Raw genomic sequence first — 16078 nt, forward strand, 5'->3', positions numbered from 1 at the left:
AGGTGGGGTGCTAGTAATGAGGCATCCAGTTGAGCCAAGGATTTTACCAGAGGGCATATCTGAGATTGACAGTTGAACCTCACATTTGGTGATGAGTAGGTCCAGTTCCAATGTATGAGCAGCAGACAAGGTATTAATAATTAGATCATTATTAATTGAGCACACCTGCCCAATCTCTGTAGAGTTCAATCTAGAAAAAAGCTTCTAATAATACGTTACAAAAGTCTCTGCAATTTCTTTGGCATCTGTGACCAGCTACCCATTGGCGTCTGATATCAATGGGACAATATGAGCGCCTGTCTCAGTTTGTCAACCAAGGTAACCATTTACCCACTTTTTCCCCCACTTACACATTTTGTGCTCTGTGATCAGCCAGTCAGATCGGGCCGAGTGTAGCATTTTCCCACTAAGTGGATCTTTCTGTCTGAGAGTCACCCAAGTGAGACTAAGGTGCTAATTCGTTCTTCCAGGTGTTCGCCTCCTGTTCCTTGTCTTTCTCTTTGCCTCTGTAATAAGACATGGCCCGCTCTCCAACTATCGCCTTAAAGGCTTCCCAAAGGGTTGCCTTTGTTGAAACCAGGCCTGCATTGACCCCAAAGTATTCTGCAATGCTGTCCGTAGGAGATCTATACGTTTCTTGTCTCATAGCAATCAGGCCTTCAACCGCCACATACCTCTTTGCCCTCTATTGGCTCTCCTAATGCTCATCTCCACTAGAGGATGGTCGAAGATACCCCAAATCACTATAATTCCAAGGGTGATTCTAGCATCAAATTAGATATGAGGTTTAAGTGTTCTTTCTTGTAGTGCAAGTGGCACATACACATTTACAAGGGTCCATGGAAGTCCCTTTAGATGCCCCATAACAAATCTGACCTGTGGGTCTGACTGAGTTGCTGGTGGGATAAAAGGGAAGGTTTTCCTGGAGTAAGATGGCGACTGTGCTAGATACCTAGAACAAGCCTGAGTTGAATACCCATGTGTATCCATAGCGGTCCAGACAGTTACTTCTAGAGCCTACCAGTTGTGTCTCATGGAGTAAAATGGGGTCTGTTGCATGTGTTTGCAAAGAGAATAACTGCTCTCTTTTTGATCTTATTGTCCATTCCAGGACATGGTAGAGTGGTGATCCATGGCTATGTCATGAATGTCCATGAAGGTTGACCATGTGTTCTAGGAGCCATGCCCATTGCCTTGGTTGATATGATGCCTGCAGCTTCAGAACTCGGAGAGTGGGGTGGACTTGTAGAGGGCCTGAGCCGCGAATTCCAAAAGAATCATGACAATTCTGGCTTCACACAGCGAGTCCTGAGTTGAAAACGTGCCACTCTATGCATACTGTAGAGCCCTGTTCTAGATAAACAGTTAACAAACTAATCCCTCACAAACAAGTAACCATCATTTCCCCCCAACTGTCCTCTTCCTATTGTTCCTCCCAAAAAGCATCAGTCACCCAGAATAAACAGATAACTGTCAATCCGTTTAAACTTGGAGAATGGACTACAAGGGCGCATTAGTTCCTCCCTACAACCCTGTAGAAATCGCGCTCTATGAACACAGCAGTATTCTATGAATCCATGGCAATAGAATATAGGGGATACAAATATGCAAAGAGCTTATAAATAACACGGGGAAATACTCAGAATACTACAAACCCATATGAATTGTTGCCTCTTTGCCTCTGTGTATTGGATTACTCATGTGCTTAGTCTCCTCTGCTCCCCAATAATTCTCCTCAAAATTAATCTATGAAAGGCAAGGTAAGTGGGTTATCCGCTCAGGTCATACTGTCGTAGACATCTCCTCTAAGACACAAATTATTTTTCCCCAGACCCTTCGTCTCTGGTGTGCCTGAGGGGGGTGTGCGATTTCCTACCGGTCTTTGGTTGAATCCTACGTTAATATTATCTCTCCAATTTTGGTGTGTGGAGCCGCGTCATTGTCTTTGTTTCTGTGTCAAGCAGCACTTCTGTTGTGTCTCCTTTGGTGCAGTCAGGCTCTTTTCCTTTGAAGCTGTGGGCGGCCCTCCTGTCTAATCACAGCCAGGATGGCTGGCTCAGGACATAGATGCATAATCCAATTACATGGATCTGAGTTTTTGCATGACTGCTGTAAAAGAGCTATGTTATTGTTGTACTGCATATGCGTAGTCAGGAAACAACATTATCTTTCTGCTGTCAAACAACTGAGCAGGTAGGATGGGCAGTTCTCTATTCTAACAACACGAATGCATTGAAAAGTCACGCTATTATAGGCCTCATGGTGGGGGTGGGGGGACAGCTTACCGATCAGCACCTCCTGGACTGAAGAACGTTGTGATAGCTCATTCAGTGACTCAGGATTTCAGCCAGTTGGTAAGAAATTGTTACCCTTCTGAAAACAACTATTCTGAGTTTATTTCTTTGCATCCACCCCCGGCGTCTTCAAACCTCTCTTCCAGGCGCTTTGAAGTTTCCAAGATACATGAGAATACAATTTTGTGGTCTGGGCTTGGTCCTCTACCCTTGAGATGCATTCTTCTGCTTCAGTAGCTTGTTCCACTGTGTTTCACAGGTCTTGCGTCAGCAGGGACATATCCAAATGGACTTCCTCCATCTTCCCCTCCAGGGTGGACTGCGTGCAGGTCTGTAGATTGAGTTTAGCTTATCTATCAGCAAATGTAGGAGCTCTTCCGCATCTGCCATTTCTCCCCATGGGAGGGTTTCATCGTGTATCTCTCCATTTTGGTTTGCATTGGTTGATTCCAATTGTCCTTCACCATTGGTGCCTCATTTTTAGGTCTCGCCTGAGACATTGCGCTGTCTCTTCAAGACATTCAGTAAGAGGCTTTTAAAAGTGCCACCAGAGGCTTTTGCTGGCCTACAGCTTGCGTTCACGAATTCGTGCAAGTGCACAGCTGCCATCTGTGTTTTTATTGCTGTAATCAGGCTCCTCTGCTTGCACTACCCCCTCCCTTTTCCCCCTCCCTCCGGGTCAGCTTCATTTGTGTCTTCTAGCTGTGAATCATGCTCCTCTGCTCACAATCCCCCTCCCTTCTCCCCCTCTCCCCCTCCTCTTCGTCAGTTTCATATGTGTCTTCTATCACTGTGAATGCTCCTGCTTCCAACAGGCACACACACCATCAGTCGTCAGTGCACGCTTTCACCAGGCACGCACACCACCAGCCGTCAGTGCACACTTCAACCAGGCACACACACCACCAACCGTCAGTGTACTGTTCCACTGGGCACACACACCACCAGCCGTCACAGCATGCTTCCACCAGACACACACACCACCAGTGGTCAGTGCACGCTTCCACCAGGCACACACACCACCAGCCGTCAGTGCACGCTTCCACCAGGCACACAAACCCCCAGCCGTCAGTGCATGCTTCCACCAGGCACACACACACCACCAGCCTTCGTGCACGCTTCCACCAGGCACACACACCACCAGCCGTCAGTGCACGCTTCCACCAGGCACACACACCACCAGCCGTCAGTGCATGCTTCCACCAGGCACACACACCACCAGCCATCAGTGCACGCTTCCACCAGGCACACACCACCAGCCGTCAGTGCACGCTTCCACAAGGCACACACACCACCAGCCGCCAGTACATGCTTCCACCAGGCACACACACCACCAGCCATCAGTGCACGTTTCCACCAGGCACACACACCACCAGCCATCAGTGCACGCTTCCACCAGGCACACACACCACCAGCCGTCAGTGCACACTTCCACCAGGCACACACACCACCAGCCGTCAGTGCAACCTTCCACAGGCACACACACCACCAGCCGTCAGTGAACGCTTCCACCAGGCACACACACCACCAGCCATCAATGCATGCTTCCACCAAGCACACACACCACCAGCCGTCAGTGCACGCTTTCACCAGGCGCACACACCACCAGCCATCAGTGCATGCTTCCACCAGGCACACACACCACCAGCTGTCAGTGCATGCTTCCACCAGGCATACACACCACCAGCCTTCAGTGCATGCTTACACCAGGCACACACCACCAGCTGTCAGTTCACCCTTCCACCAGGCACACACACCACCAGCCATCAGTGCTCGCTTCCACCAGGCACACATACCACCAGCCGTCAGTGCACGCTTCCACCAGGCACACACCACCAGCCCTCAGTGTACGCTTCCACCAGGCACACACACCACCAGCCGTCAGTGCACGCTTCCACCAGGCACACACACCACCAGCCGTCAGTGCACATTTCCACCAGGCACACACGCCACCAGCCGTCAGTGCACGCTTCCACCAGGCACAAACAACCACCAGCCATCAGTGCACACTTCCACCAGGCACACACACCACCAGCTATCAGTGCAAGCTTCCACCAGGCACACACCACCAGCCGTCAGTGCATGCCTCCACCAGGCACACACACCACCAGCCATCAGTGCACGCTTCCACCAGGCACACACATCACCAGCCGTCAGTGCACGCCTCCACCAGGCACACACACCACCAGCCATCAGTGCACGCTTCCACCAGGCACACACATCACCAGCCATCAGTGCACGCTTCCACCAGGCACACACACCACCAGCCGTCAGTGCACATTTCCACCAGGCACACACGCCACCAGCCGTCAGTGCACGCTTCCACCAGGCACAAACAACCACCAGCCATCAGTGCACACTTCCACCAGGCACACACACCACCAGCTATCAGTGCAAGCTTCCACCAGACACACACCACCAGCCGTCAGTGCATGCTTCCACCAGGCACACACACCACCAGCCATCAGTGCACGCTTCCACCAGGCACACACATCACCAGCCATCAGTGCACGCCTCCACCAGGCACACACACCACCAGTCGTCATTGCAACCTTCCACAGGCACACACACCACCAGCCACCAGTGAACGCTTCCACCAGGCACACACACCACCAGTCATCAGTGCATGCTTCCACCAAGCACACACACCACCAGCCGTCAGTGCATGCTTCCACCAGGCACACACACCACCAGCCGTCAGTGCATGCTTCCACCAGGCATACACACCACCAGCCTTCAGTGCATGCTTCCACCAGGCACACACCACCAGCTGTCAGTGCACGCTTCCACCAGGCACACGCACCACCAGCCATCAGTGCATGCTTCTATCAGGCACACACACCACCAGCCATCAGTGCACGCTTCAACCAGGCACACGTACCACCAGCCGTCAGTGCACACTTCCACCAGGCACCCACACCACCAGTCGTCAGTGCATGCTTCCACCAAGCACACACACCACCAGGCGTAAGTGCATGCTTTCACCAGGCACACACACTACCAGCCGTCACCCACTACAAGCCGTCGATGCACGCTTCCACCGGGCACACACCACCAGTCGTCAGTGCACGATTTCACCAGGCACACACACTACCAACCGTCAGTGCATGCTTCCACCAGGCACACACACCACCAGCCGTCAGTGCATGCTTCCACCAGGCATACACACCACCAGCCTTCAGTGCACGCTTCCCCCAGGCACACACCACCAGCTGTCAGTGCACGCTTTCACTGGGCACACACACCACCAGCCGTCAGTGCACGCTTTCACCGGGCACACACACCACCAGCCGTCAGTGCACCCTTCCACCAGGCACACACACCACCAGCCATCAGTGCACCCTTCCACCAGGCACACACACCACCAGCTGTCAGTGCACGCTTCCTCCAGGCACACACACCACCAGCCGTCAGTGCACGCTTTCACCAGGAACACACACCACCAGCCGTCAGTGCGCACTTTCACCAGGCACACATACTAGCAGCCGTCACACATAACCAGCCGTCGGTGCATGCTTTCACCAGGCACACACCACACCACCACCAGCCGTCGGTGCATTCTTTCACCGGGCACAAACACCACCAGCCGTCAGTGCACGCTTCCAGCAGGCACACACACCACCAGCCGTCAGTGCACACTTCCACCAGCCACACACACCACCAGCCGTCAGTGCACATTTTCACGGGGCACACACACCACCAGCTGTCAGTGCATGCTTCCACCAGGCACACACACCACCAGCCGTCAGTGCATGCTTCCACCACGCACACATACCACCAGCCGTCAGTGCACTCTTCGAGACATTTATTAAAAGGCTTTCAAAAGAGCCACCAGAGGCTTTTGCTGGCCTACAGCTTGCGTTCCCGAGCTCGTGCACGTGCACAGCTGCCATCTGTGTTTTTATTGCTGTAATCAGGCTCCTCTGTTTGCACTACCCCCTCCCTTTTCCCCCTCCCTCCTGGTCAGCTTCATTTGTGTCTTCTAGCTGTGAATCATGCTCCTCTGCTCCCAATCCCCCTCCCTTCTCCCCCTCCTCTTCATCAGTTTCATTTGTGTCTTCTATCACTGTGAATGCTTCTGCTTCCACTAGGCACACACACCATCAGTCGTCAGTGCACGCTTTCACCAGGCACGCACACCACCAGCCATCAGTGCACGCTACCACCAGGAACACACACCACCAGCCATCAGTGCACACTTCCACCAAGCACACACACCACCAGCCGTCGGTGCATGCTTCCACCAGGCACACACCACCAGCCATCAATTCACGCTTTCACCAGGCACACACACACCACCAGCCGTCATTGTATGCTTGCACCAGGCACCCACACCACCAGACATCAGTGCACGCTTCCACCAGGCATACACACCGCCAGCCTTCACTGCTTAGACATTCCCACCCTGGTCCCTGTGGGCCTGATTCACAGAAGTAATCTGAGACAAAAGTCTCACTTTACGACTTTCGGTATTCACAAAGGGCATTTGATACTACTAAAGTTAGAATCTTGGTCTAAGTTTTTGGTCCAAACTTAGATCAAACGTCTAACTTTAGTAGTAGTAAAGCTAGACTTTTGGTCTAAGCTAAATGCCCTTTGTGAATACCAAAAGTCGTAAAGTTAGACTTTCGTCTCAGATTACTTCTGTGAATCAGGCTCCCAGTTCCTATGTTACTTGAGGCTTCTTGTTTACACTGTTTTAATGCTAATTATTACTTTTTATCACAAGCACTGGAATTATGCGGCAGGAGAGGGCCAAATTATGTGACAGAATTTACTAAATTATGTAGCAAAAAGACATATTATGCAGTGTAATTCGGCACATTTTCTCATAGTTTTACTTCATTATTTTGTCATTTGTACACTTGCTAACACTGTCCTGGCATAGGTTACTCCTCATAAGTATTGGAATCAAAAGAGAGAGTAAGGGATTGTCCACTGACAAGTGAGACCAGGATTACTCCTATTCCCCTGGTGCGAATATTTATGAAACAAAAAAAGGAGTATCCCCAACAGAAAATGAGAAGAATAGTCTGGAGGGTAGACCTTTTGGCAAAAAGGAAAAGTGTATCCTTTTATTTAAAACCCCTCACTCACCAGCCTAGTGGTGACATGCTTCATCATCGGGGTCCACCCTGGTGGCCTAGCGTCACCAGGGTGTGCTTCGACACCTGAATTACAGTGGAGCGGGTTGTGACTGTAAGTGCAAAAGAAAATATGTTAAAAATTGTCCTGGTTTAACTCAAAAATATAATTTTATTGTGGAGCAACTGAACAATGTTAAAAAATAGATAGTGGCGAGATGTTGGTAGGCAAGTTACGACCGAATCATCTCTATATGTGTTGGTGTGTATTGGTCGACATGTTTCTACCAATGGGCGAGTGCCCGGTATTCCTCAGGACCAAAAGACAGGTAGACGGAAGGTGTGGGCCCCCTAAAAGGCACACCCTATCCTGATCCCCTGTTAACCCACAGGCAAATTGCTAGGGGTGTGTGTGCTCAACTAAATAAGTGAGCAGGCAGAAGAAAGTTGTAAAAGAGACTTAAATAAGGGCTCTTAGGTGCTTCATCGGGCAGGGGGTAGGCTCTTCACATGAGGGCAACATATTAGTTGGCCGGTGAAGCGGTCAAGATGTAACCTACTGCCATAGTTCCCTGCTCGGCAGTACAACTTTCTTCTGCCTGCTCACTTATTTAGTTGAGCACACACACCCCTAGCAATTTGCCTGTGGGTTAACAGGGGATCAGGATAGGGTGTGCCTTTTAGGGGGCCCACACCTTCCGTCTACCTGTCTTTTGGTCCTGAGGAATACCGGGCACTCGCCCATTGGTAGAAACATGTCGACCAATACACACCAACACATATAGAGATGATTCGGTCGTAACTTGCCTACCAGCATCTCGCCACTATCTATTTTTTAACATTGTTCAGTTGCTCCACAATAAAATTATATTTTTGAGTTAAACCAGGACAATTTTTAACATATTTTCTTTTGCACTTACAGTCACAACCCGCTCCACTGTAATTCAGGTGTCGAAGCACACCCTGGTGACGCTAGGCCACCAGGGTGGACCCCGATGATGAAGCATGTCACCACTAGGCTGGTGAGTGAGGGGTTTTAAATAAAAGGATACACTTTTCCTTTTTGCCAAAAGGTCTACCCTCCAGACTATTCTTCTCATTTTCTGTTCGGGATACTCCTTTTTTTGTTTCATAAATACTCCTCATAAGTACCAATTTGCTACAAATTTAGTGAGTTTAGAACCGTTTGAGCAACAAACAACATTTCTTTTTTGTTAAAATCTGCAGATTATGCAACATATAATGGAATATGTGGCAAATGAGGCAGGTCCATAATAATGCGAAAAATTGCACAGCAGCACAATTTCAATGGCTGTGCTTTTTTTCAACCTAAATATTTTATGCACATTCTTAGCTATGTTAGATTTATTATTAAGTGTTGTGCTTGCCACATGTCAATGAACCATCACATTAACTCTATCCATTGGTGTTGGTAAGTATATTCAGCCACATCAACTCATATTAAAACCATCTGTTGCTGAACAAATCCTGCCCCTCACCTTGCCGACCAGACTTAAAATGAGGGATGATTGTGTTTGTGCAGGAAGGGACACCTTTCCGCACAAAAACAATCATTGATGGTGTTTTCCTCTTTCTATGTGTGCTGCAGAATGCAGCATGCTTAGAAAGAGGAGGAGAAATACTTTTATTTCTCCTCCTCTTTCGTTGCGCCTCCATATGCCTCCTCTGGGGAGGCGTAGGATTCTGACGCATTCCCAGGTTTATGAAATGTTGTGAATCTAGGAATGCGGCAGAATCCATGGGTGTTGCATGGGAATACCCACAGCAACACCCATGGCACGGCTCTGGCACGCAAAGTGATGCATGAAAAGGCCATGAAAAGCCACACAGGGTGGCTTTGCATGGCATTGTAAATATGGGCCAGCACATTGCGCCGCCGGTGCATCAAAATGTAATGTGCCAGCGGCTTAAGAGGCTTGCCAATAAGCCCCTCTGACTTTGTGTCCTAGCTCTATGCTTATGGCATACATCTAGATGCCCACTGCAGGAGAGAGAGGCCTTCAGGGTTCATAGACTGTGAGTAACTAAACAGTCATGTGCCTTCATAATACAGAGGCCATATGCACTCCCATGGAATGCCAGGAAAGTGAACCAGGAAAGAAGTCTTAAATGTGCGGTGATGAGGATCCACAGCTGAAGACATGCATTCCAGTCACTAGCTCCATCCAGGACACATACCTAAAGTGTGCATTTTGGAGTTTATTATGGTTTAATCGTCCAATGGTCAAGTGGTCCACTTTTATTTCTAGCAAAGTACAGAGCACCCAATCATTGAACTGTGCTCTCACGCACCCTGACTGACTATGGGTAGTATTTGGCAGACGGAGTAAATGCAGTCAGGGTGACTGGGGACCTTATGTCCACCGACAAGCTTTTACTCCGCTCTCCAACTTGAGGGATCCAGCAAACATGGCAGTGAACTCTATAGATTTGTATGGATCACAATAAACGTGAGGGTTTATTGCCATCTGCCAAATAATTCAACATGGAGGCAACGTTGGTTGCCTGGTAGACTGAAACCCATTCATGGGAAATTTGGTCTTGAATCATTCAGAAAAAACATGATTATTGGTCAGGGATTTGAACGTAGAGGAGCAGCTACCCTGTTGCAATCTATTGAAAGCCATTTTCTGAGCCAGGGTTTTGTTCAAAGCTGTTCATTAGTGCACCTCTGCTGCCACTGAAGGAAATATTTACTCGTAGGCTTGTCTTGGGCTCAGGATGCAGCACCAGGTCTCTCGAGTTACTACATGACGCCTGGGTCATGTCAGTGTGCTAAATGTGGGGACCTGCCCTTCAAATTAGTTATGATGAGCCAGCTCCCAGGGTGAGGGTGTGGAGGCAGAAGCAAGTGCATCAACACCAGGAGGGGAGCTATCCTGTGCACGCAGTGGCTGATGGGTCGTCTACCCTGGCCCTCAAACAGGCTGCTGCACCAGACTGTGCTTTCAAGTGGCTGTGCCATCTAGGTGACCAAATGATGGGACCATCTAGACGGTGGATCTAGGAGCTCTGCCTTCTTGACAGTATTTCCTTGCCCTCAGGACATCTGCTTGGGGACTGTTGGGCCAGAAGGCGAGAGTGGTTATCCGCATGGCTAATGCCAATATGTTAATCCTCCCAGGCTCTATGAGCTCACCAGAGGCATAGGGACTGTACATTCAATAAAAATAGCGCCTGAAGCTTGCTGGAGAGAGCAATGGGCTCACCACCCTCGCCACATGGATCTTGGCTCCAGAAAGGTATTATGCATCATTGACATGCTCAATCGAAGTGGCGAGGTCGGGGGGGGGTCCTTATTAGCCTCTTGAGAGCTGGACTCTTGCAGCGCAGCAGTGTGTGAATGTGGGGAATGAATCTGAATTTACGTCTCCTTGCGCAGAGGCTTTGACCAGGATGGGATTGGTGTGCTCCCCTGCTTTTTGGTTAATAAGAGAGTAAAAGACGTGGAAAGATAATCTTTAAAAATGGTGACTCTGATTCTAGTTATCTGGAAGTCATGTGTGAGTCATGTCTCTCTGGGACATTTACACAAGAGGCTGCTGATGTTGACTGCGGGTAGAAAGTGTTGCAGACAAACCATGAGCTTTGCTGCTGGTTGAGATGCTTGTAGGGCGACACCTGAGGCGCGAAGCCCTTGCCTCCTTTGGAGGCAGAGACCTTGCTCTGGGGAGTCTTAGCATCATGAGGAGTGGAGGCTGGGCTGTAGGGCAGTTTCAGCTGGCAGGCTATTAAACCAGAAAGCTCGGGCGCTGTCTCAATGGATTCTATGTAAACGTTTTTCTCCAGCTGGCATAAGGATGTTGGGCAAACATGGGTTCAAGAAAACACAATCATCTTCCCCAATATTACTATACACATTTTGGCAGTAAGCTGCTCTACCGCTCAGATCCTTCTCCCAGGTGAGAAGGCCCGACCTTGCTGAGTATGGCCTCTAGGAGGTCCCATGGATCCTAGGTGGAGGTGCCCATGACTTACTGATTTGAGATGTCATCATGAAATGGGGCCAGGGCACAGCAACCGCGCCCCAACCAGCGGGGCAAGACTGGGCGAGAATCTGTGCTCTGCAAGGCCTTAAGGGATTTTAGTGCAGGTTTTGTGAGTTTTTCATAGACAATGCCAAACGTTTGAGGATTCTGTTACCAACCATTTAACCGTATTTAAAAAAACGTATAAACTTTCTTAATTTTGCATTGTTTTCTATTTTTACATTACTAACCTGAAATGAATAGTTTTAGATATGATATTAATGTCACATAACATGAGAATCAAAAACATGACATAGGTTTTTAAACAGATGCTCTGGGTGCGAATAATTGACTGATAAACCTGGTTGTGAATTAGGTTGGCAGGATCAGCAGCTGTTAACCTAGGTTTGCCCTTGGGTACACCAGCCACTGCTTTCATGATCCCTTATACTATGGGTCAAGAATGCAGTTGCAGAAAGATACTTTCTGTGGTTTGCAGTCTTTGCCCAACACCTACCCCTCAGCAGCAAACAGGATGACATTGAGGGAGTAAGGATGGGAGAATTTGTCAACTATGTTACACCATCAGCAGTTATAAGGGGCTCAATGCCTCCTCCTCTGTATGCGCCATTTTAGTTAATTTGATGTCCAATTCAATAATACACTTTATTTACTCACAGAGTCAGATTAACTGTTTGTCATATAATTCAGATGTTACTGTTTACTGAAAACGAATAAAAAATACTCGACCTATCTTTCGAAGAGTCTTTGTAAATGAAATAATAGAGGGACACAAAGCTTCCTGAAAAGTAAGATGGGTGGTGTAAATCTCATTCAACTTATCCACAATCATGTGTTTTCCAGTCGATTAAAAAGTAGTGAAGTAGAACCCTGAAAAGGTTCCCTGGTAGACCTTTCAATACCAAGAATGAAACAGATTTTCCCGAACTCACCGGAATGACTGCATTATTTACCCCTGGGCTGCTTTGGTGTGGACTACACTGACATCTTCTTGGTTCACAGTCAGCAATGCTGGAGTTGGGCTTATTGGACCCATCGAATGTCAAACAATAGAAGAGATGAAATCTGTGATGGACACCAACTTCTTTGGCTTGGTGAGGCTGCTCAAAGAGATATTACCTGATATGAAGAAAAGAAAAAGCGGACACATTGTTATCATAAGCAGTGTCATGGGAATCCAAGGTATGGCTAAAAATCCCTCTTTAATTTGCTTATTTTTTTAACCATGTTTGTTGTATTTTTTCTGCTTATGAAGAACATTATTTACTGTTAGAGACTTTGTGGCGTGATTGTCATTGAAGATAAGTGCACGCAAGCTAATAATTCTTTTTAATTTTGTATTTTTCTAGGCGCTACATGCTAGGACTTGTTTTGCGTGATTACTCATTTAGTTTGAAAATGTTTATTTGCATTCTACATTGCATTTCTTATTCAGGATCATAGGATTTATCAAGAGATGAAGGTTTCTTCATGAGGAAGTCCTCCTGTACCAATTTACATCCTCCAGAATTAATAATAGAGAGAAAACAAATAGTGGTGGGTGATCTCAGATAAAGTATCCCAAAATTCGGACAAGCTTTGCTTTTTAATGTAGATTTTGTATACTTGTATGTAGGGGTGTAGGGCAAATTTAGATAGGGAGCAGCAGCTCTACGCGGCAGTAGTAGAACCTACGAAAGAAATATAGAATGGGGAGGAAACCGTGCAAGAGGATGTGTAATAGTAGCTGAAGAGAGACGAAGACTTCCAGGCCCTATCGCAGGTGGAGGTGGGATGGCGCTTATCAGTGATGACTGAGTTTCTCCTTGAATGAGTGAGTTTAACTCCTTTCTGAGCGGCATGAGTAATTGTGCAAGCCTGATGCACGGGGCAGTGCATGGTGCAGAAACTTGGAGACAAGGTGTGATTCTTGATGTAACCTTTTTGCATTTCTTGATTTGAGCCAGAGACTGTCCCGTTGTGTTGTATTCAATTGGCCATCCGATGAGGTGAGCGTTTAGAGAATGTTGTTTGGTGCGACACTTGTTGATGCTTTTGTACGTGATACTTTATTACACATGGGGTTGTGTCCTATACTGTGGCCGGGTAGGACAACATATAATATTTTTTCGAAAGAAAGACCCGGTCACTGTTTTTGTTCTGCACCTTTATTTTTTAGAGCAGAGTTTCACCCTAAGGTATTCAATCCTTGGGCGCTTTACTTGTTCTTTATAGGATATTGGAAAGAAAGTTTTTTAACCATATTTAGAAAAAAGTCCGAGGTTTACTCGTTGTCCTGCACAGAGGCATGTATTTACAAGTGCTGAAAAACAATTATTTACAAGTGTACAAAACAATTATTGCAATACAAAATACAAACATTAAATACTTTTGACCGTTTTTGCAAACATCTATCCATAAATCAATATTGTCACTTCTCGTGATAGTACCCTATTCACTACTTCAACCAGGCCACTATGATACAACTTTTACTACAAGTCTGGTCTGGTATCGCAGAGGCATACAGTTCGTTTTTTGTTCACATCGATTCATGTGACATATTTAACAAGCCTTATGCGAGAAAGAAAACATTCGGAATTAAGGCGAATGTGTGGGAAGCCGACGCGTTTCCGAGTCCGTATTTTACTTATCGGGCTCTTCTTCAGGGCTTTGGATTGGGTACCTGTATGGATGTAAACGAATGGACTTTAGTGTGGGACCTTCATGTACATCGTCACTAGTTTATTCAATTTTAAAGTTTATTATTACCTTATTGTGGAAATGTATGCAGATTTGATCGGTTTCTTAAGGGATCTTGGCTGAAATACTTTCCTGTGTTCTGCAATACAAACAATTGAATTGTTTATATTTGTTGTTCACAGGGACTATATGAACGTTACTCTATAGGAATTTTTGGAACATAACTCACGTAATTTTCGTGCGATACATGTCTTCCAGTCTGTACTTCTTATTGTTTGGTTTGGAAGTTCATTAATATCTGCAATAATATTTGAGCATTTTTTAATTTCACTCACTGTGAAATCTGCAGGTAAAGCTCGTAGGCAAGCCGCCAAAGTAACGTGCACTTACTTAATGTTGGTTACCATGGCGCGGAGCACCGTGCTTTTCCCAAGAAGGGGGAGGCGCCACCTCTTTTACTTTGTTTGTGAATCGCCGTTTATGCTGCGGGGGTAAGGAGGATTTTAATTTAGCATGACACGTTTCCCGCATTTGTAATGAATCTTATGCGTTGTTTACCAAAATGCCGTGCACTTACTTCATTCAAATCGCAAACATGCCGGGCGCCGGGCTTTCGGTGGGTGGGACGCTACCTTTTTTCAATCTCCTTCAAAAAATGCCGCGCGTGCTATGGAGGCAGAAAAAAACTTATGTTGAAGGATTTGTATCCTGTACAATAATACTATTTTTGGCGGGCGCGTACGGCGTTTACCTGCAGTATTCAAGGTTGGTGCTTCTGTCTGCCACAAGTTGACTCGTGTGAGTGATTATTGCGATCATATGACTTCTTAAGACTAGACATGTGACTTAGCGCTTCTGGGACATGTAGACCAGAATTTGGATTAGTCCGTGAGACATTTTTTGAGAAAAGACAACTTTTTGCAGTGATCAGTGTTACATTTGACCTGTTTACTGATTGTAGCATTCTCCATATTCATTCAAGCCTGTACTCACGCAGTCATATTTCAGAATCAGATATGCTTCTCTCTTTAATAGTAGTGCTTCAACGTTTCCTCCTCGAGGTGGGGCTTTTATCTTTGACAGTACTGACCATTTTAAGTCTCTTTCTGAGTGGCCTTGGTCTATAAAGTGTTGGACCATTGGTGCGTTCAGTACCTTTTGTTTGATCCTTGATCGATGTTGGGCCAATCTTTGTGCAATTTGTTGTGTAGTTTTGCCAATGTAAAGTTTGTCGCACGGACAAATGATTACATAGACGATGTTTTTACTTTTGCAATTAGTGAACTCAATATGTGTCCATCTAATGGTATTGTGTTCAAACAAAGAGCCTTCAATGGTGCTTGCGCACGATATACAGGTTCCACACTTATGATGGCCCATCACTGGATCTAACTTCCATAGTGTGCGTAAGTCACTCTTCGGTTGAGAGATGCCTAAGTCAGCCCTGATTATTTGCTGTCCTATGTTCTTGTTTTTTCTCAGTGCAAACATCGGTTTGGGAAATGGAATATTCAAATTTGACAATAAATGCCAGTTTTTTAAGATTATTGATTTGAATTTGTTGGTGAGTGGGCCATATGTGGTCACACACACCAATTGTTCTAGTGGCTTTTTTCTTTTTTCACTAGTAAAGTTTCCCTGGGCGTGAACCAAGCGCGTTTAGTCGCGTGTTTTAAAATTTTTTTTGGGTATCCTCTTTTGGCGAGTTGGTCACACAACACTTCTGCATTTATTAGATAATCCTCCTTTCTCGAGCAATTACGTCTGATTCGTAGCAACTGACTGTATGGTAAATTTTGTTTCAGACTCTGTGGGTGGAAGCTCCGGTAATGGAGGATGGTGTTTTTGTCTGTTTTTTTACGATATAGAGTTGTAGCCAACTCACTGTTCTGATGAAATACTTCTACGTCAAGGAATGTTAAGCGTGTATTACTGCTAGCCATGCTGAATTTTATATCTGGGTGTCTGTTGTTCAACCACTCATGAAACTCAGTCAATTGTGTCTCGGTCC

At 46.8% G+C, this 16078-nt stretch overlaps 1 protein-coding gene across 5 annotated transcripts in view; it reads left to right on the forward strand.

Annotated features, from left to right (window-relative positions):
- LOC144776709 (retinol dehydrogenase 8-like) overlaps window positions 1-16078 on the forward strand; it is a 234220-nt gene that overhangs the window by 162045 nt on the left and 56097 nt on the right. For all 5 annotated transcript variants that reach the window (XM_078659282.1, XM_078659283.1, XM_078659281.1 and 2 more), the window contains one exon: window positions 12391-12570. In XM_078659282.1, coding sequence (XP_078515408.1) covers window positions 12391-12570 — 180 coding nt within the window. The remainder of the gene's footprint in view (window positions 1-12390; window positions 12571-16078) is intronic.

Source organism: Lissotriton helveticus, chromosome 1_1 (assembly GCF_964261635.1).
Source record: "Lissotriton helveticus chromosome 1_1, aLisHel1.1, whole genome shotgun sequence".
In the NCBI taxonomy this organism is placed as follows: domain Eukaryota; kingdom Metazoa; phylum Chordata; class Amphibia; order Caudata; family Salamandridae; genus Lissotriton; species Lissotriton helveticus.